A 25,617-nucleotide genomic window follows, 5' to 3' on the forward strand; every position below is an offset into this window, starting at 1 on the left:
AATAAAATATATATGCAAATATACATCAATTACATCAAGTTTTAACAAGTAAATGTTAAAAACTTTATCTATTTCTACAGTTAAAAATTGATCCCTATAAATCAATATGAGGTACACGTAACACGCCAAATGTCACTGTGTGGTTATTTTGTAAACCAAGTCAATTTTTAACAGTATAAAAAAATAATTTTTTTTAATAGAAATGATAAATTTATTTTTTAAATTAATGAATTAAGGAATTTAATAATTTTTTAAATAAAGAGAATATCATAATTTTACCATGAAAGCAAAGTTTGAAAAAGTTGCCCCCAGATAGCATTTGATTTTAATTGGAAATTCCGGTATAAATTCAGGGAGTCGTATGTAAGCATTGATTGTAAAGCGTACACCGTCAGATTTTTCAAATACTACATAGTCCTTGTGTTCCTATATTTATTATGGATGGTTGGGGTTGTCTGCAACGGTCCAAGCTGCTGCACTGCGTCCCAATATATTGTCTAATTTAAGGTTAGCGGTAAATGCAACGTATACAAGTCCCTGTACTATGTTACAGAAAACGTATAAAATGATTATTTTTTTTGTAATAATGAGAAAATGACATTGTATTTTTAGGAAGAGATGCGTGTTTGAATTTTGGAAATAAGATTATTGAGAAGGACGATAATGAACCCCGAAGATAATTGTAAAATAGACATAAATCATACAAAAAAAAATGTAGTGCTAGTTTAAAATATGACTTAAATAGTTGCCTTTAATTGACAAATAAGATGTGAAATCAAATCGAGTTAAACTATTATAAAATATGAGTATTTTACAAATTTTTTAACGGGTAAGGATCTTTTTGCTCATTTTCCAAAATATAAAGACTCATGTTTTTATGTTACTTGGATTTTTTTTTCTATCTTATGATAATTCTGTAAATAAGAAAGATCCATTATAGTTAGATCCCGTGAGATTTATTATGGTTGTGGAAGAGAAGACACATCTTCTCTATTTTTCGGTAATCAATTGAACATGTTCAAGGTTAGGGATGGCAATGGAGTGTGGTTGGCAAATTTTGCTCCACCAGTCACCCCGCTCCACTATGAATGCATAATCTTGAAAATCACAACCACCTCCATGGATGTTATAGACATCCATTCCTACTTTGCCTCACCAAACTCTGCTCTGCTTCAATTTAATTTTTGCTAATTATTTTAAATATTTTTAGATTTTTTAAAGTCAAGTAAATATGTAAACATAATTCTTCAAAAAAATATTTAAATATAAACATTAAATCATCATTTCAAGAAAAAAAATTAAGTTAAATTATACAATTGGTCCCCCATATTTTTTCTTTTTGAGTACTTTTTTTCTTTTATGTTCTTTTCATTTTTCCTTTTTTTTTATTATTTTCCGTTCTCTTCTACTTCTCCTTTTATTTTCCTCCCTCCTCCATCTCTTTTAACATAAAAGAAAAAAATAAATTACTCAAAATGAAAAAAAATATGGGACAATTAACGTGCTACATCAGCTTACCGTTACACCATTAATAACAATTAACGCTCAGTGACTAAAATGTTACAATACGATAACATAAGTGACTAAAACGTAACATTTAAAACATAAGTGATTAAAATGTAACATGAGAAAACCAAAAGTGACTATTTTAATAATTTACACTTAAATATAATATAAATAATTCTTTTTAAAATAACAAAAATCCATATAACTTGAATATCGAATAGAAAACATATGGGGTTAGGGATTTATGGCAGTTAAATTACAATGTGGAAGATGAAAGGCAAGTTGTTGGGGGTCTTTTGTACGAAGGGAGTACAAATGCGTGGACACAGTCATAATAATTGGACCCACAAAGGGACCAACATGCAAATTGACCTGATTACAACATGATCTTCCATGTGCTTAGATAGCTGCTGCTTCCCTTATTTCACTGATTTATAAAAAAAAAAAATCCCAATCAGTTAAAAAAGATGCTGATATGATTCGTGAGATCTCTGTTCTACTCTCTCTGTATTTCATGTCATGTGACTGACAATTTCCATTTCACATTCAAACATATTCCCACAATTCTTACCTCTACTTTATTATGTCTGTCTAAAAATCCATGTGTACTGAAGATGAAAGATCATGGAACGAATCAAAGCTAGATATTGGTAAACAGAAAATTTATCATTTGTACAAAAGCAAGACACTTTAGTCTTTACTACAAAAATTGGGATGTCGAAAAGGTAACTTTTGAGAAAGGATCGCAAACATTTGACAATTTGATTGGTTGTTGGGTGAAGTCGAGTCGGGTCCAGTTTGGGGATAATATATCCCTTAGGAGAGGAGGATAGTGCCCTACCGTGGAGTTTGGGTATCCATACATTCAGGTACTTTATATAATTGTTTTGGTTGGCTTTAGGTGGGGGACGATGTAGAAATTGTCAAACATAGGCATATGCTATCGTTTTCTCTTGGGATAAGCTCACATTCGGGACTGAATTTGATAAAATTTTACATTCGTTCACATTAGTTTTGAAATTTGATTTTTTTTAATTTGTTCCGTAAATTTAAAGTACATTAATATTATGATATTTTGTTAGATCACTATTTGATTTGCCAATAGAATATCGACATGTATCTTAAAAAAATCTTTTTGAAAAATTATAAAAATAGGAAATTTTATGAAATTTATTTTGTTAATTGTGAAGGTTAATTTTGAATGTGTACTTTTAGTAGATTTTTTTACAAAATAAATTACAGGTATTTTAGAAAATTTTAGGTTTTGTTTTATATTTTTCTTCAACTTTAAGAATTTTATATTTTTATTTCACGTGCATAATAAACCTAAACATATAGTTTTTCAGATGCGTATTTTTAGTAATTTTTTTATAATTTCAAAAAATAATAATGTAAAAATTATTTTTAAAATAAATCTTAATTTTCTTTAATTAAATCATTTATAATCATTTTAAATATTCAAATATTTAACAATATAAAAGTTTTAAATCAAATTTTATATATTTAACGAAATAATTTATACTGGGGTCTGTATGTTTCACTTTCTAAAAAATAATTTATGGAAAATGGCTTACTTTCCTAGAAAAGTCAATATTTTCTGGTGTTTGTATGAATCTGTATAAAATATTTTCTGTTGTTTGATAAGTTTCTTAAAAATATTTCATAAAGTTGTTTTCAATGAAACAAATATACATTTGAGATTTTCTTATCTTTTTATTGTTTAATTGAGTTTATTTTATATTTTACATTATTTTTGCATATATTAAAAATATGTTGTTAAATTCAAGTTTATTACAACGTCATTTTTAGTTTTTATTTAAAAATGTGACATCAACAAAATTGACAAAAAAATGAACAATGTCAACAATTGGACTTGATTTTCAAATCTGAAAAGTAAAAGGACAAAATTTTTGAAAATAAAAGTACAAAGACCAAATCGCAAAATCGTGAAGAGTACATAGACTTATGACATATTTTAACCTTTATACTACAAAATATTTATTATTAATATATTTTATAATTGTAATAAATATTTATTATTAAAATATTAATATTGAATATTTTCAATAAAATGTGAAGAATATTGTTTAAAATTATTATTATTAAAATAAATTTGAAATATTAAATAATTTATTAAAATAATACATTATATTAATTATATTAATAATTTATTATATGACAAAATATAAATGATTAAATATGTATATTTAATAATAATAAAAATTATAATATTTTATATTAATATTTTAATAATTTTAAATATATTTAAAAATAAAAATAAAAATTTATTATTAATATAATAATATTAAGCTTGATTTAAGTTAATTTTTATATAAAATAAAATTACTTATAGATGAGCTTTTTTTCTAGAAAAATGACTTAAAAAATAACTTATTTTATGTTGATTTGTAAGTCATTTTTCATTGACCAAACTGTTTTCTATGAAGCAAACACAGAAAAATATAGAAAATATTTTCCGTAAAACTTTTTACATGTAAATAAACTGATCCTCAATTTTTTTTTTAATTACACTTGAGAAAATCTTATTATTTAATTATAAAGATCCATTTAAGTGCACTTTATATTGTGCTAGCATCTTTTTCTTTTTGCTCCCACTCCAATTTATTTAAAAAACATGGAACTTTTTGAAAAATAAATTATATTATCTTTTTTGAAATTATATAAATATAAAATTACTAGAAATAAATGTTAAAAAAATATGAATAAATTTGGACAACCATTTATCTAAGTTCATTATGTAAATGAAATATAAAAAATAAAAATTCCAAAACTTAAAAAAACCTAAAGTATTAGAATGAAAAAAAATTATAAAATACCTAGAATTTATTTTAAAAATAATTATTGTATTATTATTTTTTGAAACTATAGAAATATAAATTATTAAAAATGTAAGTTGAAATGAACTTAGACAAATGATTTTGTCTATATTTAAATGAAATTGGACAACCATTTATCTAATTTATCATACACGTAAAATAAAATAAAATAATAAAAAGGTACAAATTAAATACAAATTACTTAGTACATGGGCTAAAGTATACACAAGGACGTAGCCAGGGGGCTAGCAGGGGCTTTGCCCCCTAAGAGGAAAATTTTTTCATTTAGGCTTTTTAAATTTTTTAAAAATTTAACTTAGTAAAGGTAAAATTGTACTTTAACCTCCTAAAATTGATAAAAAATTGATTTAATCCTTCAAAAATTATAAAGATATAGGCTATTCAAATGATAAATTTACATTTTCACTATCGTAAAAATTAAAATTTAATTTCAACCTCTCATAAAAAGATTTTCCACCTTCACCCTTGGTATACACAAACCCCAAAAAATATTAAACTGTTTTTTAAAAAATCAAATAATGATATGACATAAGCTCTAAGTACCACATCATCATACTTTAGTAGAACCCAAAATTAGGGACCAAAATGAGAAAAGTTATCAAAAGTCTAAAACTAATATAAAAAAAAAATACCAATTTTAAATACTAAACGTTGCTTTTATTCCTTTTCTTTTTAGCGTTGTGTGCTTGTGAAACCTTACATGCCCCTGCACCCACATGTGAGCAAAAAATCTCATTAACTTTTAGGTCAAATTTTATGAAAGGTCCTTGTACCATGTAAATATTTTTTTTGATATGTTTAGTTAATTTATCCTAGTTTGATTATTTTTAGTATTTCTATTTTTTAAAATATATATTTTCAATCATGAGACCAAATATTTTTCCCATAAATCCCTTAAAAGTTTTTGGTGGCTTATTTTTGTACAAGGACTTATGGCATATGTTTCAGGGATTGGTACGAGCATTGGCTCCTCCAAAAATAGTAAAATTATAATTTAATTTCTCTTGTAATTATAAAGTTAATATAAGGTTAAAATATGTCGTAAATTTCTGTACTCTTTAAAAAATTGAAATTTAATCCTTGTACTTTTATTTTCAAGAATTTAGCCCATCTAATTTTTAGAATTTAAGTCCAACTATTAACACTGCTAACATTTTTTTGTTAAGTTTATTGGTGTGCCATTTTAAAATATAAAAAGTATTCATTTTGTAACGATATAGCCAAAAAAAATATGTTGTAATGAATTTGAATTTAACAGAAAATTTAATAATGTTAACTAAAATATTATATATATATAATACTGGGTAGGGAATGGATACACGATTTGAACCGTTTCAAACAAGTGTTTGATAAATGTTTTAACAATCACTCCATACTTAAATCAAGATAAATACACATTTTAAATAATTACGAGACTAAGAATAATCAAATTATAAATGCACAGAGTACATAAAGTTTTAAAATTTATCATCAAAACCCAATTCCCAGGAATTTCTCCTTTTTTATTATCAAAACACCATCAAATATTGTTTTAGTTTTGTTGGCTGGGAGAAGCCATGTGATTGAAAGCAATGGGAAGGTTATCTCTTTCATTACTACTATTATCATTCTTCATTGAAGGACTTAACAGGTTAAGACCTTGCAGAAAACCTATATATATATATGCATGTATATATTGCATGAGATGACTGAAGAGTCTAATATCTATTTTTACTATTAAAATTCAGTCCTATCCCATTTCAGGTTCCATAAATTAGATAAAACAAATTTCAATATATCTTAGTCCAAGGAGTTTTTAGCAAAAGTTTCTAACAGTAGAATAAGTCAAGTCCTTTTAGCTGCTTGAGTTGAATATGTGAGTGAGGCTCACTGGGGGTGGGATGTGTGGCACAGCAAATTTGGTCTGTGCTCCAACTTCTATAAATTATAACCTGAGTCCCTAGTGTATCAGTATTATATCTTGTTTGATATTTGAAATATGTGGATTAAGTTGTACAATTTTTGTATCCATCGTATGGATAATTTAGATTTGATGTGTTAAAAGCTCAAATACTACTGATAAATTCTAGTAGAGTTATTTTTTAACACGTTACATTCAAATTGTCTATACAGTAGATACACACGTGTTTATAATTTAATCCACAAGTTTTAAATATGCATTTGAGCTGGTATTTGATATGAAAACTAATAGTTAGGTTGATAGAGAAAAATAATGGATACAATATTGATATTTCGAGTTTAGTTTAAACGCTTTAAAACATAAGAATCAATTTAATATCTGAATAATAGTTCAAGGACATTTGGTGGAATTATCCCCAAATTATTCATCAAAACATTATAGTAACATGAATAGAACATGACAAATAGTATTATCCAATAATTTCTTTTAATAAGAAATAAATAACCAAATTTTGGGGTCAATATATTGACTTTAATATCATGATAGCTATGGCAATCCCAATATAAATGCATTTATGAAAATAAACAGATAAAAAATTGAGCAAAAAAATATGTAATTTGTACCCGAATTTTAGTAATGAATTTCTTTATATCTAATTGGTACTTAAATTTATATTTTGTTATTCATGTTGGTATTTTCGCACTAACATTATTATTGTGTTAATGTGGTCACTAACATCCAATTTGTTGGGACACGTGGCAAATATTAATTAAAATTTTAAAAAATCTTTAAAAATATATAAATTAATTTTAAATTTTAAATTTTTCACATAAAAAATGAACCGAGACAAATAGTTGTCAAAATACATTTGAACTTAAACGTCATTTGTCCATATTCATTCTAGATGTATTTTTAAATTAATTTATAGATTTTTTATTTCTTTTTCATAAAATACTAGTTTTTAAGTAATTGTTATTTTAAAAATATATAAATTTATATTCAATTAAAGATAGATAAAAAGTACATAATATATTGAAAAATATATAAAAAATTACAATAAATAATATATAAATATAAAAAACTTTTAAATTTATAAAAATAGATAAATAGATAAAAGAACTAAAATCACATCTACAACGAATTTGGACAAACGGTTATCCAGATGCATTTAAATTTGATAACTATTTATTAGGTTTACTTTGATGTAAAATTTTTTTTATAATTTATATTCTTGAATTTCAAAATAATAGTAACCTGGTATTTTATAATAAAAAATTAAAAACATATAAACTTACTAAAAAATATCTGAAATGAATCTGAACATATGACTGTCCAAATTCAAATGTATCTGGATAACTAATTGTCTAAATTCATTATTAATGTGAAAAAAGTATATTTTTTATTAAATTATATATTTCTAAATACTTTTTAATTTTTTAATTTATGATTATCATATATTATCATTAGATTGGACATTAATATTACGTCAATATAAACTGTTATTATTAGTACAAAGATATTAACCTAAATAACAAAATATAAATTTAAATACTAATTAAATAAATGAAAAAAATTTAAGGTTTAGGGTTTATCTCTCATCATCAGCATTGACTAGGAAAGGGTTTAAACTTTAGTACGACATTACAAACCCCATAGCCGCTCACAAATATGACGACGTACCCATAAAAAGAAAAAACCTGCAGCAAAGATTAGGTTGTCTTTGTCTCTGTGCAGATGACAAGGCAACAAGTATGCCTGGTAAAGTTGCAACCTCGTAATTAATGCACGACAATGTCACGCATTAAGGAGGACCAATAAAAAACCTTAAAAATACTGCAACAACGAGTCTTAAAAGGCATATGCCGACAGTGTCTTGGTTCTGTTCTAACCCCACCTCTAATCTCTAATTATCAAAAAAATTTCAAAATTTATATTTTTTTAATTTATTTTTCATTTTTTAGTTAAATTTCATCATTAATTTTTTTTAAAAAATCAAACCACTTATTTTTAAAGGAAATGCAGATAAAAACATTAAATTTTTAACGATATTAGTATGTAATTCACATGATAATTTATTTGTATTTCATGTTAATATGATATTATTTATTTTATATGTTACGTTTATAAATAATTTATAAATTATAAAAAAAATTAATTTTTTTTAAAATATAAAGTTTACGTGGATTAACATGTGAATTGTTATGTATTATTTTTATTAAAAAAACAACAATTTATTTTTCAAAAAGTTAATTTAAATTAATTTTTTTAAATTTAATAATCAAATTTAATAAAAATAAAAATAAATTTGATAAAAATATAAACTTTAATAGTTAAATTTGTTGTTGTACCTATAAAAATAATTAAAAAAAGGATATTTTTTTATTCCAGTGGTGGGCTAGGCCTCATTGTGCCACCATCAACACTATTTGCATACGTATATTCCCCGCCAGTTCTTGTGGTCTTGCTCTCATTTTACCCACTTTTTCCTACGCGTTCAAATGCATCTGTCATGTTATGTAATAATAATGATGTGTCGTAGACATCCATGTCACCAACCTAATCCATTTTTTCTTCAATTTAATCCGTTTGAACCTTAAAGATAATATTTTGAAAAGAGTAATTATAGATTTTAAACCCCAAATATAGATCATAAAATAGACATACAAAATATAAAAAAAATAGTTTCATTGTGGTTAAGTTATAAAGCAGAAAAGGTTTTGATTTGGTGTTGGATATTTAATATAAGTGTTAACATCACTATTAACATTCTGTGTATTTTATTGACACAGCTGTGAAACTCAATGAGCTGTGGAAGTGGATAATAATGCCTTATAGGTTGATATGAATCACTTCACTCAGACCACCCAAAGTTGGGTGGGGGTTATGTGATTGCTAAGGTGGTGTGGATTATAGTGGTAGCTGTGAAGCTTCTTAAGTTTCTCTTTGAATCTTGCATAAACTATTGAAGCCTATTGTGCCAACATAAATGAGAATTGCTCAACCGGCTCTTTTGAGACAAATGAGTAAAGCCAATACATGCTAATTGAGGTCCGAATCCATTTTTAATTATCAACACACAAATCTTGAACCCATAGTGTAGTAGTATTGTTATCTTGTATCTCTTGAGCTCATTTTTGTGTTATTCTAACATCATGAGTCTACATTTCGTGACTCTATACCATGGAGATCACAACCTTGATATGGATAGAGTATCTGTCATTCACATATTATATATATTTGTCATTTTGGTATAATAGTTCATACATACGATGATAAAATATTAGTAGGTTGACTAAATCTTAAAAAGCCCGAAATCAATACATAGACAACACGTGGCATCTTAAGAAATGATTAGAGATAGCCCATTAAAAGCCTACAAATATCAAGATAGAAGGCCTATACACTCTCTCTCCTCTAATTTCCTCGGCTCTTTCTCCCATCTTCTCTCTTGCAATCACGTTTTGATTACCTTAATTCTCCTACAATTCTTTGCCATTCGAGTGAATCATCACTAACTACCACAACATTTTCCTTGTATAACAAGTAATAATTGAATTTAATGCAAATAGTAAATAGATTCGGATATTAAAATAAATTTACAAATTCAAATTTAAAATTCACAAAAATGAAAAATACCCAACCTAATGATCCAAGTTGAGAGCAATTTATTGCATGTGCAAAAAATGAATGTTAAAATATGCCATTAGTTTTTGTGCTTTCACAAAACGTAAGATTTAGTCGTTGTACTTAAAAATTTAAAAATAAAGTCCTCTTAGTTTTTTTATTTAAAAACATTTTCTATTAAGATTTGTCAATTTGAAATTTTGATTAGGTTGACCTCGTATAATGTGGCATATGATTAACAAGAGATAAAAACAATAAGTTGACAAATTTTGGTAGAAACTACCAATGACGATAATTATGGACTAGGATTTTTAAATAGAAAAAGTAGGATTAAAAATTTAACTTTTAAAGTATAAGGACTAAAGCTCAAATTATATACAAATACGAGGATGAATAGCAGATTTTAACCAAAAAATGAATTGTACTACCCTTCATTAACGGTCCCCGGGTATGTTTCAGTCCATTGGGCCTTTTGGAGCCCAAAAATATGAAATTAATCCCTTGATATTGCTGGATTTTAAATCCAAGCAGGATAGCGCGAAATAAACGGTGCCGTTTGTTCTGCCTTCCCTATTTCTTCTCCCCTAATGCTAAAACCCTGATCAAATGCCTTACGGATTCAACAAAAACACAATGTTGATGCGCTACGTTCGTTCGCCCCTCATCGCGTCGCGTTTTTTCTCGACGGCAGCGTTGGTAGAGAAAGCAGTACCAAATAATGAAGTCGCTCCGAAAAGTGGCGGTGGAGGTCGACGAAACACGTTGGGACGGAGGCTTATAGGCCTTGTGTATCCGAAACACAGCGCTGTAGCTACAATACAGAAATGGAAAGAGGAAGGTCGTACGGTCAGAAAGTATGAGCTCAATAGAGTCGTTCGAGAGCTTCGTAAGCTCAAGCGCTATAAGCACGCCCTCGAGGTATATGCTTACTTTAACTTTGAACTTAATTTTCATTTTCAGTTGAGAACTATCCCTATTTCCAAAATGTCCTATGTTGCTCTTTTTTTGAGTAATCTGAAGTAAATGTTTCGTTCTAATTATGAATTCCTGAATTTAATCCATCTATTTTATTTTTTCAGAATTTGATCCCCAAAACTGTAGAATTAGTTTAGCTATCCATAAACGCACGATCTCCTTGAACTAATGATTTTTACTAATTCTTTGCATATAAATCTGAATTTCATAGCAACTAAGAAGGACTAAGTTTTCAGTTTTCATAGAGGGAAAATTCATAATTAAACTCCGGTTTGAGATGAGAAACCATTTATACAACTATTACTGCATGTTATAGCTGGGTTTTCAAATTGCTTGGCCTTATATCACCATAGTTTATTTTCTTGTAGATATGTGAATGGATGAGATTGCAGAAAGATATCAAGCTCTTACCAGGTGACTACGCCATTCACTTGGACTTAATTGCGAAAAATCGTGGTTTAGATAGCGCGGAGAAATTCTTCGAAGATCTTCCAGACAAGATGAGAGACCAAGCCACATATACAGCTCTGCTCCACACGTATGTCCAGAATAAGTTATCGGGTAAAGCCGAAGCTTTAATGAAGAAAATGTCTGATTGTGGTTTCGCAAAGTATCCGCTTCCGTACAACCACATGCTCTCTTTATACATCTCAGAAGGAAAACTAGAAAAGGTCCCTGAAATAGTGAAGGAACTAAAGAAAAATGCTTCACCAGATATCTTTACTTATAATTTATTGTTATCCGTTTGTGCTTCCCAAAATGACATCGAAGCTGCCGGGAAAATCTTTGTCGAGCTAAAGGAGGCGAAAATCGAGCCTGACTGGGTAACATTTAGTGCGTTGACCAATCTTTATATCAGAGGAAAGCAATTTGACAAGGCAATGTGTACTTTGAAGGAAATGGAGAAGATGGCAACTCGGGAAAATCGAGTTGTTTATCCCTCCCTTATCAGTTTGTACACAAACATGGGGGATAAAGATGGGGTTCATCGAATCTGGAAGAAGATGAAATCGTGTTTCCGTAAAATGAGCAATGCGGAATACACGTGTGCGATATCGTCACTTGCGAAACTCGGGGAATTTGGAGAAGCTGAGAAACTGTATAATGAACGGGAGTCTGTTTCCGGAAGCGGCGATGCTAGAGTTCCAAACATAATCCTTGCAGCTTACATAAACGGAGACCGAATCAAAATGGCTGAAAACTTTTATCGGCAGATTGCACAGAAGGGTAGTTCCCTGTGTTATACCGCTTGGGAACTTCTTACTCGGGGCTATTTCAAGAAACAAGAAATGGGGAAGGTATTGTATTGTTTTAAGCAAGGTGTTAGCAATGTGAAAAAATGGAATCCGAATGACAAATTGGTCGGCGAAGTGTTGAAGCAGCTTGAAGAGCTCGGCGATACTGAAGGGTTGGAGAAATTGTTGGTGATTCTTCGAAATGCTGGGCGTCTGAGTACTATGGTAAATAATTCGCTTCTTCGAGGATATGCAAATGCTGGTAAAATGCCGCTTGTAGTTGCTGAACGAATGGAGAAAGATAGTGTGCCAATGGATGAGGAAACGCATGAACTATTAAGATTAACAAGCAAAATGCGCTTGTGAAGTTTCAAGCAATTTTTCACGAGTGTTCTCGGGCAGATTAAGATAATTTATTTTGCGATTTATTTTCAATTTTTATCTCCGTTTTACCGTTAATGTTCTGAGTTACCCCTTCAACGATATCGTCTCCAAAGATTAAATTTGCATTCAACATTTAGGAGTGGAATGCGCCTTATCATTACAATTAACACTTAATTGCCTACTTTCACTCCTACCATAAGTAGGGTTGCCTTGTGATTTGAACCCACGAAATTGGTTTTTGTAATTATAGTTTACTACGATAATTTTATCGAAAAATTGGTAGTTTAAAATTGAGTAATTTGATATTTTTTGATTGAATTTTATTTTGATCAGTTTAGATTTGATGTGTTAAAAAAACATATTTATTAAATTTTATGTGATTTTTTTTTTGTTAATATGTTAGTCATACTCATACAATAAATAAAAATAAGATTTTTATCCATGTGCTTAAATCTATTTAGGGTTAAATCCAAATATAAACTGGTGGAAAAAACTTATTGATACAATACTATGGGGATTCAATTAAATGTTTTGAAGTTAAGGACTGGTTTTAAAATTAAAGCTATAGTTTGAGGAAGTCTAATGAAATTAACCCAATAAAAAGTCAAAGAAAGTCAAAAGAGATATTTTTAGGTTATAAAATAAGCAACAAAGCAGGAGATTTCCTCCCTTAAGGATTAATGATTTGTAGTATTGAATATTTTCTCGATACTGGAAAATACGGTCATATTTTTTTTTTGCCTCCCTCTTTCAGTGGACAATGGAAGCAACTCTTCTCGGCTCTCATCGGTCAAACCCTAGCCTCTTATCAACGAAACCGCTTAAAATTCCAGGTTATTCTTCCCCCTGTTTGGTTCCTTAGAAAATCTAGAAGTAAAAGGAGTGTATGTTTAATAAAGAAGCGTTGAGCACCGGTTCGATTTTTTGAGAGTTTACATCAGTTTTCAGCATATGCGTATGATTTTTGAAGTGATTTTATTTACAGGTTATTGAAAATTGGGCTTTACTTCGAAAAGACTTAGTTAAACATGCGGTTTTTGGTTAATTGGAGCTAGTTATTCGTGGCTATGAATTTAATTCGTAATTGCGGTTTTGGTTGGAAATGCTTTGAATTCGTAATTTAACCATGTTTCACTTTCGGAACTTAATTTAGCTTGGAATATTTCAAACATGGGGAGAAATAGGTGATGTTAGAAGCTGAATGAATAAAAGCTATAATACAATTTTGGTGGAAAGGATAGAAACTTGTCAGGCATACTCGGACATTTTACGTAAAATTTTCTACCTTTAAATTGGTTATACTTCTCTCTAGCTGAAATGAGCTATTGGGAAAGATACAATGTTGACTTCTATGATGGAATAATGATGTGTACTGAATATTTTACTGTGACTTGGTATGCAGATGGACATGTGGCTCGTGACCTACGGTTTTATCATCCACTTTGTGCCAAAGCCCACCGGACTCTCAAGATGAAATTGGTGAACTCAAGTAGAAGTCATTTCGTGCTGCCAAATCGATGGTTCCAGTCAAGAGCAAGACGCGAATGGTCTAGCAATTCGTCTGATCAGCTTCGAAGTGACTATATAAATGTCAAATCATCATCTTCAGAGTCTCTAAACCTGGAAGCTGTTCCTTCAAGTTCGGATGATGGGGCTGATATTTCCGATTACAATGTTGTTAATAACATTGAGACTTCACATATTAGACCAAAATATTTTAGAAATAGGTTTCTAAATTTTGTACGGTTGAGTTCTGTCCTGAATAATGCTGCGGAATCATTCTTTAAGAGTGAGATTCGGAGGAGGCTGTTTGTGACAGCTGTACTTCTTGTAATTAGTCGTATTGGATATTTCATCCCTCTACCTGGCTTTGATAGAAGGTTGATACCGCAGGACTATCTTAGCTTTGCCTCTGGGTCTGTTGGTAAGTTCTGTAATCTAGAAGAAAAACTTGCACCCTTTTCCTTTCCTTTTAAGCTATATGGAGTTTTATCTGCTTTTTTGGTTAGTGTTGTTAATTAATTTGTCTATAACAAATGCCTGGCCTTTTATTTTTCTTTTGGTAGATGACCTGGGTGATTTTTCTGCGGAGCTTAAACTGTCCTTTTTTCAGCTTGGTATCAGCCCTCAGATAATTGCATCTATAATTATGCAGGTTTGTAACTTTTCTTTGGCCATATATGATTTCTTTTCTTGCATGATTGTGTATACTTAAATTTCTTTCTTTTTTCTTTTAATTTCATGCTATGACATCTATTTGCCATCCTCATTTTTATATGTCAAAGTGGAGATGGATAGATGTTGAGGATGCTTGCTATGTTCTTGCAAGACGGAATTATTATACAAATGACCAAAAGCTATTTCCTTTAGTATGAATCTCTTATGACAAGCCTAGTTTTCTTTGGCCCGTGTTCTAGAGTTAATGGTACATTAGGATTCTGGAGTCGCTTTTTTTTTTTAGTTGGAAAATTACTAATTTGTGATCAGATAAATGATGGGACTAGGAATTCCTTCAAATTATGCAGTGTTGCTCTATGATCTATTTAGGAATGGTTGTAAATTTCTTGTTTGTTAGTCCTGGTAACCATCTTCTATGATCTCAATAGACATATTTGTTAACTTATCATCAAAAAGGGGAAAAAAAGGGCATGCTTTTCCTTGCCAAGAGAAAGATACCCCATAGAATTCTGCTTTTGGCCTAAGTTTCTTTTATTTTTATGGGTTCTTTTGTTTGGTGCATTCTCATGTGCGTTCTCTTGCACCGGTTGAAAACAGGTACTCTGTCATGTTGTTCCATCCTTAGTGAAGTTGAGGAAGGAGGGGCTGGATGGTCACGAGAAGATTAAGAGTTATATGTGTGTCTAGTTTTTCATCTCAAGTAGTGAGAAGAGCCCTTGCTATATGTATAGTTCTTGATAATATTAATTGGACGTTTACAAAGCATGTTATTTTTTCTTTCTATTGCAGATGGTGGATTTCACTTGGCTTTGCAATAGTAGAAGCTGTTATAGTTGCTTGTTATTCTCTTCAATATTCAATTTATGCAGCCAGTTACAGGTACTTTAGTAATGTAAACATGAAAGCAATAATTTCTGATGCTAAGAAATTGGTATGATATGAAACATATTCAGCCTTTTCCTGGAATGAAATTACAAATAATTTTTCTCCAGTGTCCATCCATTTCCTCCTTCTATATGCTATATTTGAGCTTTTATCTGTAAACTAAAGTCTATGGTTTTTGTAGGGTCAAGCATGTGATGGTGACTGCTTTTCTTTTGGTTTGTGGTGCAATGACTATGACATGGATCTGTGATACAATATCAGAATCTGGATTTGGTATCTTTCTTATCACATTTACTCCTTATTTGTTATTCATTCCAATTGTTACAGACAAGTTTTTTAATTTTATGATAATAAGAACAACTGACCAAATAAATATACTGCTAGTAGTTTTTTCTCTAGAATTTATAGTAACTCTGGAAATAGAGCTTGAAGCAAAAACTTTTAATTGATGTAGGAGACCTTACCTGGGATTGGAGGAATTGATGGGAAATAATGATAATCTTCTCATGTATTCACCTTGAGATAGGGAAATATGCTGCTGTCCAAGATTATAGACGTTTTTAGAAAAATGAGTTTTAGGAGTTGTAGAATACAAGAATTGTAGAATACAAGAAATTCATTAAAAGTTTTAGCTTCTTATGGTCTTGAAGTCAGCCTTTTGGCTTGTCCAAAGTTGAGGAAAATTATAGAAAATTGGCGTGCCTATATATACACTCTGTTTTCTTACATTTTGAAAGTGATGAAATTGCATAATTTCTTTGATGTGCGAGTGTTGGTAGCCTTCTTAATCCATTGTCGTGTGTTTCAGGTCAAGGTTCGTCTCTAATTATATGTGTTGGAATATTAACCGGATACACTGATACACTGTACAAGATGTTGACTCAGCTCTCAGGTATGTCTTATGCGCTGACTGAGGTCTTAGTGCTGTTTAGGTTGGGTGGAGATTTTGTCAGAATTATAATTATTCAGTACCAAAATCTGTCAAGTTTTAAAACTAAGAAATGATTACAGGATTTCTCTTTTCCATGCAAAATTCTTAGTAGTATTAACTTAAAACACCAAGCGATTATTTATTAACAAAATTGAGCCCGTACCAAAATTTGATTTCAGTGTAAAGAGTACATTCTGTAGCTATTTTCATGAAAGCAATCATATATGTGGTTATTGCTCGTACATTCTGTAGCTATTTTCAGGTAAGGAAAGTGTTGCAAAAATAGTACCTGTACATCAATCTTTTAGTGATTATTGCTCTAGTCCAATGTAGGAACTGCAACGATATTTGCTTTTCCGTAGATGTGGATATCAACAGAGCATGTACATTCAGAATATCTTGAAACTATTCTGTGTTTTCTGTATTTTTTTAAGCTGCATCACTATTGGTTACTTACTTCCCCAGGAAGTGCTGTGGGTTGGTGGCCATACATGCTTGCTGTACTGGGTGTTTTCACTGTAGTCACAATGTGGGCTGTTGTTATTACTGAGGGTTGCAGGAAAATAAAGCTGCAGTACTATGGATTTAAACTGGCATCTGCTGCAAGGTAAAGTCAATGCTACTTGCCTAGATATTAGATGCATTCTGTGGAGGGAATAGGCTTTGGTTTCAATCGTTCTCAGTTCAGCATTGATATTATATTTTCTGGCTATTCTGAGCAGCGGGCAATAACTAATTTTATGAGAACTAGGACTGTAGTTGAACTCATTTAAGGATATTCTAACTTTCTCTGTTTGTATATTAACTTATGATAATTGGTCATAGGATCTTTCTCAATGTCACTTTTTCTTAATTTTGTGGCTTGGACAGGGAAGATTCCCCAATTACTGAAGTAGAACCCTATATTCCTTTTAATATTAATCCGTCAGGAATGCAGCCTGTTCTCACCACCACTTATCTATTGGCGTTTCCAAGTATTGTTGCAAGGTAATTGTGACCTGAAGTGATTTAAATACTTATTTTGAATCCTCTGTTCTATTTGCATTTTGGGGTAATATTCTTTTGATGCATTACATAGCCTGGCTTTGTTGTTTGTCTTATCCTATGCACTTACCTTAAGGCTACCTTGTGTCAAAATTTCAGCAATTATCTAACACACTGCATTCTTTGCAGTATCCTTGGTTCACCTTTTTGGGAGCATGTTAAGGAGATATTGAACCCTTCAACATCTGTTGGTGCAGAGCCATGGGTGTACTATTCAATATATGCGTTTTTTGTTTTTCTGTTCAATATATTTGATATTGTAAGTACTTTTGAACCTTGGTGTTCTAAGTTTCTGATGATAACCTGCTTATTGCCTGCTATTGCAGTCTAAATTGCTTCTGTTGCCATGATTTATTTCTTCTGGCTATTACTTTCTGGGGTATCTGTGCCAATAGAAAGTAGTGTATGATTCTTTTTTTACTGTTATCCTTAATTTTGCTTTTATTATTTTTTTAAATCATAAAGATGGACTGCTGTGCTTTCAATGAGAGACATTGGGTACTTGGAGCAGGGATTGAACTCTATGCTTTGATCCACTGTCTTATATATTTTTTTATTTGTATACGTTGGGCTAAACATTCTAATCTAATAATCAATTGTTGAATTTGTTAGTATGATATGCTTGTTATCGTGAAATCTTGGCTCCTATTAGTTTATTCTAGTACTCGTTGCTTCTTTCTGTTATTTATGTGGAAACTCCCATGCAGGCCAACTTACCGAAGGAAATAGCAGATTACCTGAATAAGATGGGTGCCAGGATACCAAATATAAAGCCTGGGAAGGCTACTATTGAATATCTCACAAAGATTCAGGCATCAACACGTTTCTGGGGTATGTTTCTTTCTGTAAAATAATTACGGAACGTAGTTGGAAGCTTATGCCTTTGTCTGGGCAATATGTTGAACCTGCTTCTCATTTCTTGTGGGATTTTGGCTGTTTCTTGTCATCACATCTGCAGGAGGGCTACTGTTAAGTATTTTGGCAACTACATCAACCATACTTGATCATTACTTGCGACATATCAATGAAGGATTTGCAATTGGTTTTACATCAATTTTAATAATTGTAAGTACAATTCTAGATTCTTGTTTGTGCTGATGCTCAGTTTTATAAAAAATGCTTAGAGCACTTGATAGGAGACCAAATCATTACAGTTAGCATTCTGTTCTACATTTTGTCTAATGCATCCTTCCATTTTGATTAGGTGGGTTCCATAATTGAGCTAAGAAGATCGTACCAAGCATATAATGTCATGCCAAGTTTAAGCAAAGCATTGAGGCGATATGGGGTGTAACATTTCAAGAGGTACTTCACAGCCTTACATTTTATATAGCCTTAAATTGTACTTCATGCTTCATACTGGCAAATGATTAGGAAATATTATTCCTATGGTGCAGATATCATTCACACGTGATAACAATTTTGTTCATACAGTTTAGTTGAGCCAAGTAAAAGATAAAAAGGCTGAACTCGATTATTTAGTTGTTCAACTCATGAAGCAGGTTCCGATTCTTCTAATTCCTCCTTTTCTGGATTTGAACATGGCTTCTCTAGTATAGTGTATTATGTGAGGATATGGCTTTTACTTCTCTAGTCTGAGAGTCTGGATTTAGAACATCAGGTGACCCATGACCCATCTTTCCGCAGGAAGATACAGAGGGACCAGTTTTCCGTAGATTAGGGCAAGTTGTAAGGTAAAGGCAATTTGATGTAAAATTTGATCGACAGACAAACACAATGGCTGCAATTTTTTATTTAATTTATCCGTCTAATGTCTGAAACGCACACGACTAGTTATTGCAGCTTGTCTTGTAAGTGTATGAACTGTAATATTGTCTGTCTATTTGGTCTCTCAATCCTGCATTCATATGGCCTGACCTATGCATTTTTAAGTCTCCAATAGTTTTTCTATATTACTATTTTTTTGGTGCCATTTCATCCTTGCTGAAAGTAAATTCTGGCCATAATAAATGAATGAATTAACTAGCCACCGTAGTCTCTTGATTCAAACTGCATGCAACACACTCAATACTTCATATGAATTTCTATGTACAAGAATGAGAAGAAAATCAAGTTGGAGTGGAGGAGTGATCAGATTCCCACTTGAGAAAAAGTGCATAGAGAAGCTCATTCCACAAATCGGGTACCCCTGGCAAGCACCAGTGGCTACAATCTTCGCCTGGAGGTTCCGTTTCATTTCCTCCTCGTCCGAAATGATACAAAGATGTATGGCCATCTTGTCTTTGATATGTCATGGGAGTCACATTCATTGTTTCAATCACTTGTTCCCTTCCTGGATGCTTTGATAACACATCTCGTACTATGTCGACGTGTTCTTCAGTTTTATCAGGAAATGGACCAAAGTCTGGCAGCTTTATATGGTGACAATGTCCATTGCTCCAGGTACCACCTCTGATTACATCAAAACCAATATATTAGCGGTGAAGTGTATCCTTCAAAGAAACTATCAAAATGAACTCTAAATCAATGACAGGAAGACAACAAATAACTGATAAAAAAAAAAACCTGAAATGTTGAGGAGCGTAGGTTCGAAAATAAACTTGGGTCTTGCTAGTATTTACTTTGCTATGAACAAAGTCAAGTAATGTTTCAATTGATTTACGAAATGCTGTCCCAATGTCCATTTTTAAGTTCACCTGTGTTCCCTCTTGGAAAAAGCAGCCACTGCAATATAAATTGAAAGATGAGGGGCATCATTCATTAACAGCTATACCGACAGACAATAAACTATAGGTCTAATTCTGCTATTAGTTCCTATACTCTTTGCACATTTAAAATTTAGTCCTTTTAATCTCAAGAATTTAGTGCTCTAGTGTTTTTTATTTAATAATTGAAGTCCAATTAATAACACTATTAAAAGACTTTGTTAAATTGGGTTATATGCTTCTTTTTTAAATTAAAAAAAAAACGTACTCACATGAAAAGCTAAATAAACAAATAAAATTATTGAACTCGAGGTTGATATTTTTTTAAAAATTGAATATGGAGTTGAATATTTGCTAGTATTTACTGTTTTTTTTTTGTGTGCTTATATGTAGCTTTAAATTGATCACATGAGTATCTTTTAACACTCTTATCAATTAAAGTTCAGTTATTAAATTAAAAGAGTAAAGTGACTGAAATTCCTACAATTAAAGGAATACACTAAATTACAAATATGCAAAGAGAAGGACTAGAAATGCAATTAAACCTAAACTACATAAAATATGTGTATAAACTAAGATCATAGATGATAATTACCGGTTGGTGGTCTTGTCATGGCTCCACCAATGACCAGTGTTGAAAACCATCACATCAGCACCAACCCACTGCTGCTGAGTCCGGTCCATACGGTCCAATCTCAGAGCCATCTTAACACCCTTCGGAGCTCCACTTGGAGCACTTCCCTGAGCCACCAGAAACGGTGCTCTGTAATACTCCACCGTGCAGTTATAATGAGCAAACCTGAAAACCAAGAACCCTTTGTGCTTCGTGATGGGGTTTCCATTCACCTCGTATATTGAATCCTTATTGGGAATTGCAGAGCTAAGCATGCACAGCAGTGACTCCCATTGGTTCCTCCCTATTGAGTCACCGATAAAAGCAATGCGACGGTTCCTTAGCTTTTCCAACATCTTCGTTGCATTAAATCTGCAACAAACACGAATTTTTCGCATGATCGATCACGTACACACACAAAAAATGACAATTCATTATTGGCAACCGACATTATATTCAATTAGGTATAACTGTGTTTTAGTCCTTCTACTATATTGGGATCTGAGAATTTATCCCTCTGGTTTAATTTGATGCTCTACTTTTATAAAGTTTTTAATAGGTTCAAATTAATACCACTATTCATGGTAACAAGTAACAAGTAACCTACTTTGACATCAACCCAATAATATATTTTATTTATAGTATAGATAAATAGATACAAAGACCAAATTATGTTAAACTAAAATAAGGGATTAAATTCTAAATTTCAATGTAGTAGGAGGACTAAGACTAGAAGTAAAACCTATTCCACTACAATGGAATTATTGAAAAAAAAAAAAAAACTACAATGGATTTTTCATTTTTCTTCTCTTTTGACTGCTAAAAGAAGGGTAATAGAATGAAGAGGAAAAGACCTGGGTAAATTGCAAGCTCTAGGCTGCCACCGCCACTTAGTGTAGAAACTATCAGATCTCCCATTCTCTAAACACCGGAAACCACTATCTATAAAAGGACAATCTGGGCTCTCATACAATGGATAGTTATCGTCCCAAACCCATTTCCCATCATAAATATCACAATGATCACCACCTTCGTCCAATAACCCAAGGCCCTCATTTGTTGCTCCAAACCAAGTGAAACCATGGAAGACGAGCACCTGGTAGTAGTAGTTTAAGGAAAAGAAGCAAGCAATGAAGAGACAAGCAAACAAAGTGAAGCCAATAAAAGCAAGGAAGGGCTCGACAAGGTTGAATTGATTGAAATAATCTAAACGGCTTATTGTGTTTACGTCTTGTTTAGTTGTTGTATTCTTCATCTCTTATCAACTCTAAAAAAGCACCAACAACAACAATAAAAAGGAAAGGAGAGAAACCAAGTGTGGAGTTTAGCTTTAAGGAAAAAAAGACATGTTTTAATTTAGACATGTAGGTTTAATACCAGGGTGAAGAAGCATCGTGACTATAATTTGCGGCAATTTTTGGACCTCATAGTGATGGTGGCTGTGGACGTGACCCCCCGAGCCGACACAATAGTGTCATGATATTTTGAAGGTAGGGCAATTTCAAGATCTGTAATAATTTAAGATATATGCTTGCAATTATGGAATGTAAGACCCCATGACATAAACTATTGTCCTGTTATTGATGGCAGCCCCACCAGCTTCGTACTACGCTGTTAGTATGATTGATTGACCACCATTCACTAAATTTTATATTAGCATCTGGTTTTCAGCTCAATGCTATCTTCATTTGTCGTTTCAGAAGTGACCCATCATTTTGCTTTTGATTTAATCACTGAGTGTTCATCCTAAAAATTCATAGTGTGGATTCTAAATATAAAAGCATCCTTGTTTGTGGTGTGCAAATTGATATTAATTTGTTCAGTCTTTCTTGAGTATTTATTTCTCGTACCCTTGAATATTGACTGATTTAGACATCAAAGTGCCCAAAATCCAAATACAGTCAACCTTCGTATTTTTCAAAATTTCCTTGCTTGTAACTTAAACCCATAGAAAAAAAAAAAAAAAAGTGGGAAGCAAAGCAATCGCTCCCTCCCTTTCCTTCAACCTCTGCCTTTGCCGTCCTTACTTTCTCCTCAAAGAGGCTATGCCAAGATCCACCGGAAAAATTCTAGACATTGACAACAGAAACAACCCATTCACGATGCTTTTGGAGACTGAAACTCAAAGATGGAGTTTGTTTTCGGGTTGTACTCAGAAAAAAAGAAGAAGAAGAAAACAAGCTTAACTAATGTGCTCATATAATCCATCATAAGGCTATTTGATAACCCTAGTAACTAGTAAAAAATCAACTTCAGGAAAAGGTTCAACATCAACACTAAGCATGGTCTGTATGAGTGACAATCCAAGATTGTTGCTTCCTATTTTTACCTTTTCTCGTTCTAAAAGCAACAAACCGGAATAGAAATAGATTACCTGCTCACCTATTAGCACTAGATCATATCATCTGAGGCTGGTAATCTCGGGATTCATGATTAAGCTATCCAAATCCAGGCTAATAACCACACATGATGGTAATATGCCAATAGGGTTCCTTTAATATTCGTATAATCACCCACAAAATTCTCCCTACAGCAAATCTGTCTACGCATCTGATTGTCACAAAAAATTTTATGCAAGGCAGCCGAGTTAACGACCTCGACCGCGTCCCCTTCCACGCCCACGACCCCGACCACGTCCTAAAGGTTTCCCTGAATTTGAAAAAGCATTAGAAGGACCAAACCAACAATGATTGAAGAAAACAAAGCTTATACAAGTAGTACACTCTGAAACAGGAGAAAATGGAGCCAGAGAATACCAGCTGTTGGCTTCTTGGGTTTCACCCTAGGTGTCTCTTCAACCAGCAATGTCTCGAGATTTAAGCTGTCAGGTAGAATATAGTAGCGAATATTATTGCCCCTCACACTAAGGTGATCTAAACTCACTGGATTTTTCCCCTTCAATGTAAGTTTCACCGTTTTCAGATGAGTGTTCATACTGATATCCACACCTAAAACAAACACACCAATTCAAACTGTCATTGAATTTGCATGCAAATAAAAGTTTATGTTCAACAAGGAAATCACTAAGGTATATTTACCCATCTTTAAACTCTAATACTCATGGTTAAAACAGATGCTGTCCAAATTAGAAACATAATCACTAGTTTCAAATAAACTCCCACTATTCGGTAACTTAGTTGACATTCATAAAAAGTATCTAAAGAATTATGAGTTGAATACATCCTATTTAGCAGAAAGGCAGATATTCTCTGCTCATTAATCATTATCAAATAATCACTCATTCACAAACTTTGTGCCAGATATTGGAAAATAACAATTAAAAGAAAATAATCATGTTACAAAAAGTCATCCAATACGGTAATATGTTGGTCACATAAATAAAAGTCTGCAAATGAGACGGTTCCATCTAATATTATGAGTTGATCTAAAAGCTAAATAATGTATCAAATATAAGCCACCTCTCAAATATGTTTCATAGACAAAAAGCATACTAAGTCTCCAAAACCAGTTCATCTTAAAAGGTGATAACAAGTGATATCGTGCATGAATAGGTTCCATCTAATACGATGAGGAACCAACTACTAACAAGATATCATACGTGTGAATTGATCTAAAAGCTAAATAATTTATCAAATATAAGTCCCCTCTCAAAAATGTTTCATAGACAAAAAGCATACTATGTCTCCAAAACCAGTTCATCTTAAAAGGTGATAACAAGTGATATCGTGCATGAATACCTAAATCTGTCCCTAATTTTAAGGTTAGTAATTGAACCAAAAGGGAAGCAACAGAATACACGATTGAAAGGTTATTACTACAGTTGCCATTACTCATTTTAGGAAAAATGGGGGAAAAACTGAGAAAATAATAAACTCTCAATAACTACAGTGGATTGACAAGAAACTTAGCAAATAATCTTAAGCTTTTACAACTTCGCTAAAAGGGAGGGTTAGGATTTAGCTAAACCCTAATGTAAGGGGGAAAAGCCAAAAAGGGCAAGGGAAAGAGAGGAACCTGTGATGGTGCCGTGAACAACGGTTCCATTCTTGAGCTCAATCGACACCGTTTCATTGTTCAACTTCATCAAAAACCTGCTCATCGTTTAATTCAAACCGACGCCATTATTATTAAATACCAAAAAAGATATTTTCCACATCACTTCGAACAAAGAAAGAAAATACAAGAAAAAGAAATGGTGTAATGAATCAGGAGAATTATAGAATTACCTCACTAGCTTCATGCTGAAGGGAGTTAGGGGTTGAAGCAAAGGCGAGAGCCTATGGAACTCAGTGAGTTAGCGGGAGAGTAAGGGACCTGTTTGCTAATGCTACCAGACCAGAAGTGCACCGAGCGATGAATTTATGACTCGGTCCGCTCCTACAAGGCCTTTTGACTTATTGAGTTTATTTGAAATGAAGCGACGCCGTAGCAAGAATAGTTGATGTACTCTTGGGCCAAACTTTTATTATGTATCGGCCCAATATTCTTACATCGCGGCTTGAGATTTTACTACATTTTTATTTATTTATTTTTAATATTTTAAATTTAATTTAAGAATTTATAGTAAAACTTCAATCCATCCTTACATCACCTGATTATTAAATAATTATGGGTACCACACGAGTTTATTCACGTTTCTATTTTGATCACTCATTTTTAAAATTTATCATTTTAGTCACTTTCGTTAAATAAATTGTCAGTTTTAGTCACTTCATTGTTATTTGTTAAATGCCTTTAGTCACTTGATGGAATGTTGATGTGGCAATCTTTTGATTGGTATAATAAATTTAGTCTTTAACACTTTACACATTATGTCAATTTAGTCTTCATTCTAAAAATTCAAGAAATTTAACCTTC

At 31.6% G+C, this 25,617-nt stretch overlaps 4 protein-coding genes across 5 annotated transcripts; 2 read left to right on the forward strand and 2 right to left on the reverse strand.

Annotated features, from left to right (window-relative positions):
• The first annotated feature begins 10,441 nt into the window (after positions 1–10,441).
• LOC107930437 (pentatricopeptide repeat-containing protein At4g02820, mitochondrial) lies at positions 10,442–12,780 on the forward strand. The gene is made up of 2 exons (XM_016862112.2): positions 10,442–10,806; positions 11,232–12,780. Exons 1-2 carry the CDS (start codon positions 10,495–10,497, stop codon positions 12,462–12,464), a joined length of 1,545 nt encoding a protein of 514 aa, XP_016717601.1. The 5' UTR covers positions 10,442–10,494; the 3' UTR covers positions 12,465–12,780.
• A 377-nt stretch (positions 12,781–13,157) lies between these two features.
• LOC107930410 (preprotein translocase subunit SCY2, chloroplastic) lies at positions 13,158–19,376 on the forward strand. Of its 2 annotated transcripts, XR_001693014.2 has the most exons (15): positions 13,158–13,315; positions 13,885–14,406; positions 14,549–14,637; positions 15,258–15,337; positions 15,450–15,539; positions 15,727–15,818; positions 16,354–16,437; positions 16,942–17,083; positions 17,347–17,463; positions 17,650–17,779; positions 18,228–18,351; positions 18,479–18,585; positions 18,725–18,825; positions 18,918–19,022; positions 19,168–19,376. XR_001693014.2 is itself a non-coding variant. In XM_016862074.2 (14 exons), the coding sequence occupies exons 1-13, from the start codon at positions 13,243–13,245 to the stop codon at positions 18,812–18,814; spliced, it is 1,740 nt and encodes a 579-aa protein (XP_016717563.2). In that variant the 5' UTR covers positions 13,158–13,242; the 3' UTR covers positions 18,815–18,825; positions 18,918–19,376. The 2 variants fall into 2 exon arrangements, 1 of the variants encoding a protein (XP_016717563.2); XM_016862074.2 differs by having other exon boundaries at positions 18,918–19,376.
• A 115-nt stretch (positions 19,377–19,491) lies between these two features.
• LOC107930427 (protein trichome birefringence-like 10) lies at positions 19,492–22,725 on the reverse strand. The gene is made up of 4 exons (XM_016862101.2): positions 21,654–22,725; positions 20,782–21,171; positions 20,047–20,205; positions 19,492–19,932 (listed from the first exon to the last, which is right to left on the reverse strand). Exons 1-4 carry the CDS (start codon positions 22,052–22,054, stop codon positions 19,590–19,592), a joined length of 1,293 nt encoding a protein of 430 aa, XP_016717590.1. The 5' UTR covers positions 22,055–22,725; the 3' UTR covers positions 19,492–19,589.
• Positions 22,726–23,050: 325 nt separating this feature from the next.
• On the reverse strand, positions 23,051–25,164 carry LOC121210798 (small nuclear ribonucleoprotein SmD1a). Its single transcript, XM_041082387.1, has 4 exons — positions 24,987–25,164; positions 24,775–24,851; positions 23,556–23,747; positions 23,051–23,448 (listed from the first exon to the last, which is right to left on the reverse strand). Exons 1-4 carry the CDS (start codon positions 24,998–25,000, stop codon positions 23,387–23,389), a joined length of 345 nt encoding a protein of 114 aa, XP_040938321.1. The 5' UTR covers positions 25,001–25,164; the 3' UTR covers positions 23,051–23,386.
• Positions 25,165–25,617: the final 453 nt, after the last annotated feature.

This window comes from Gossypium hirsutum, chromosome A12, assembly GCF_007990345.1.
Source record: "Gossypium hirsutum isolate 1008001.06 chromosome A12, Gossypium_hirsutum_v2.1, whole genome shotgun sequence".
Lineage (NCBI taxonomy): Eukaryota > Viridiplantae > Streptophyta > Magnoliopsida > Malvales > Malvaceae > Gossypium > Gossypium hirsutum.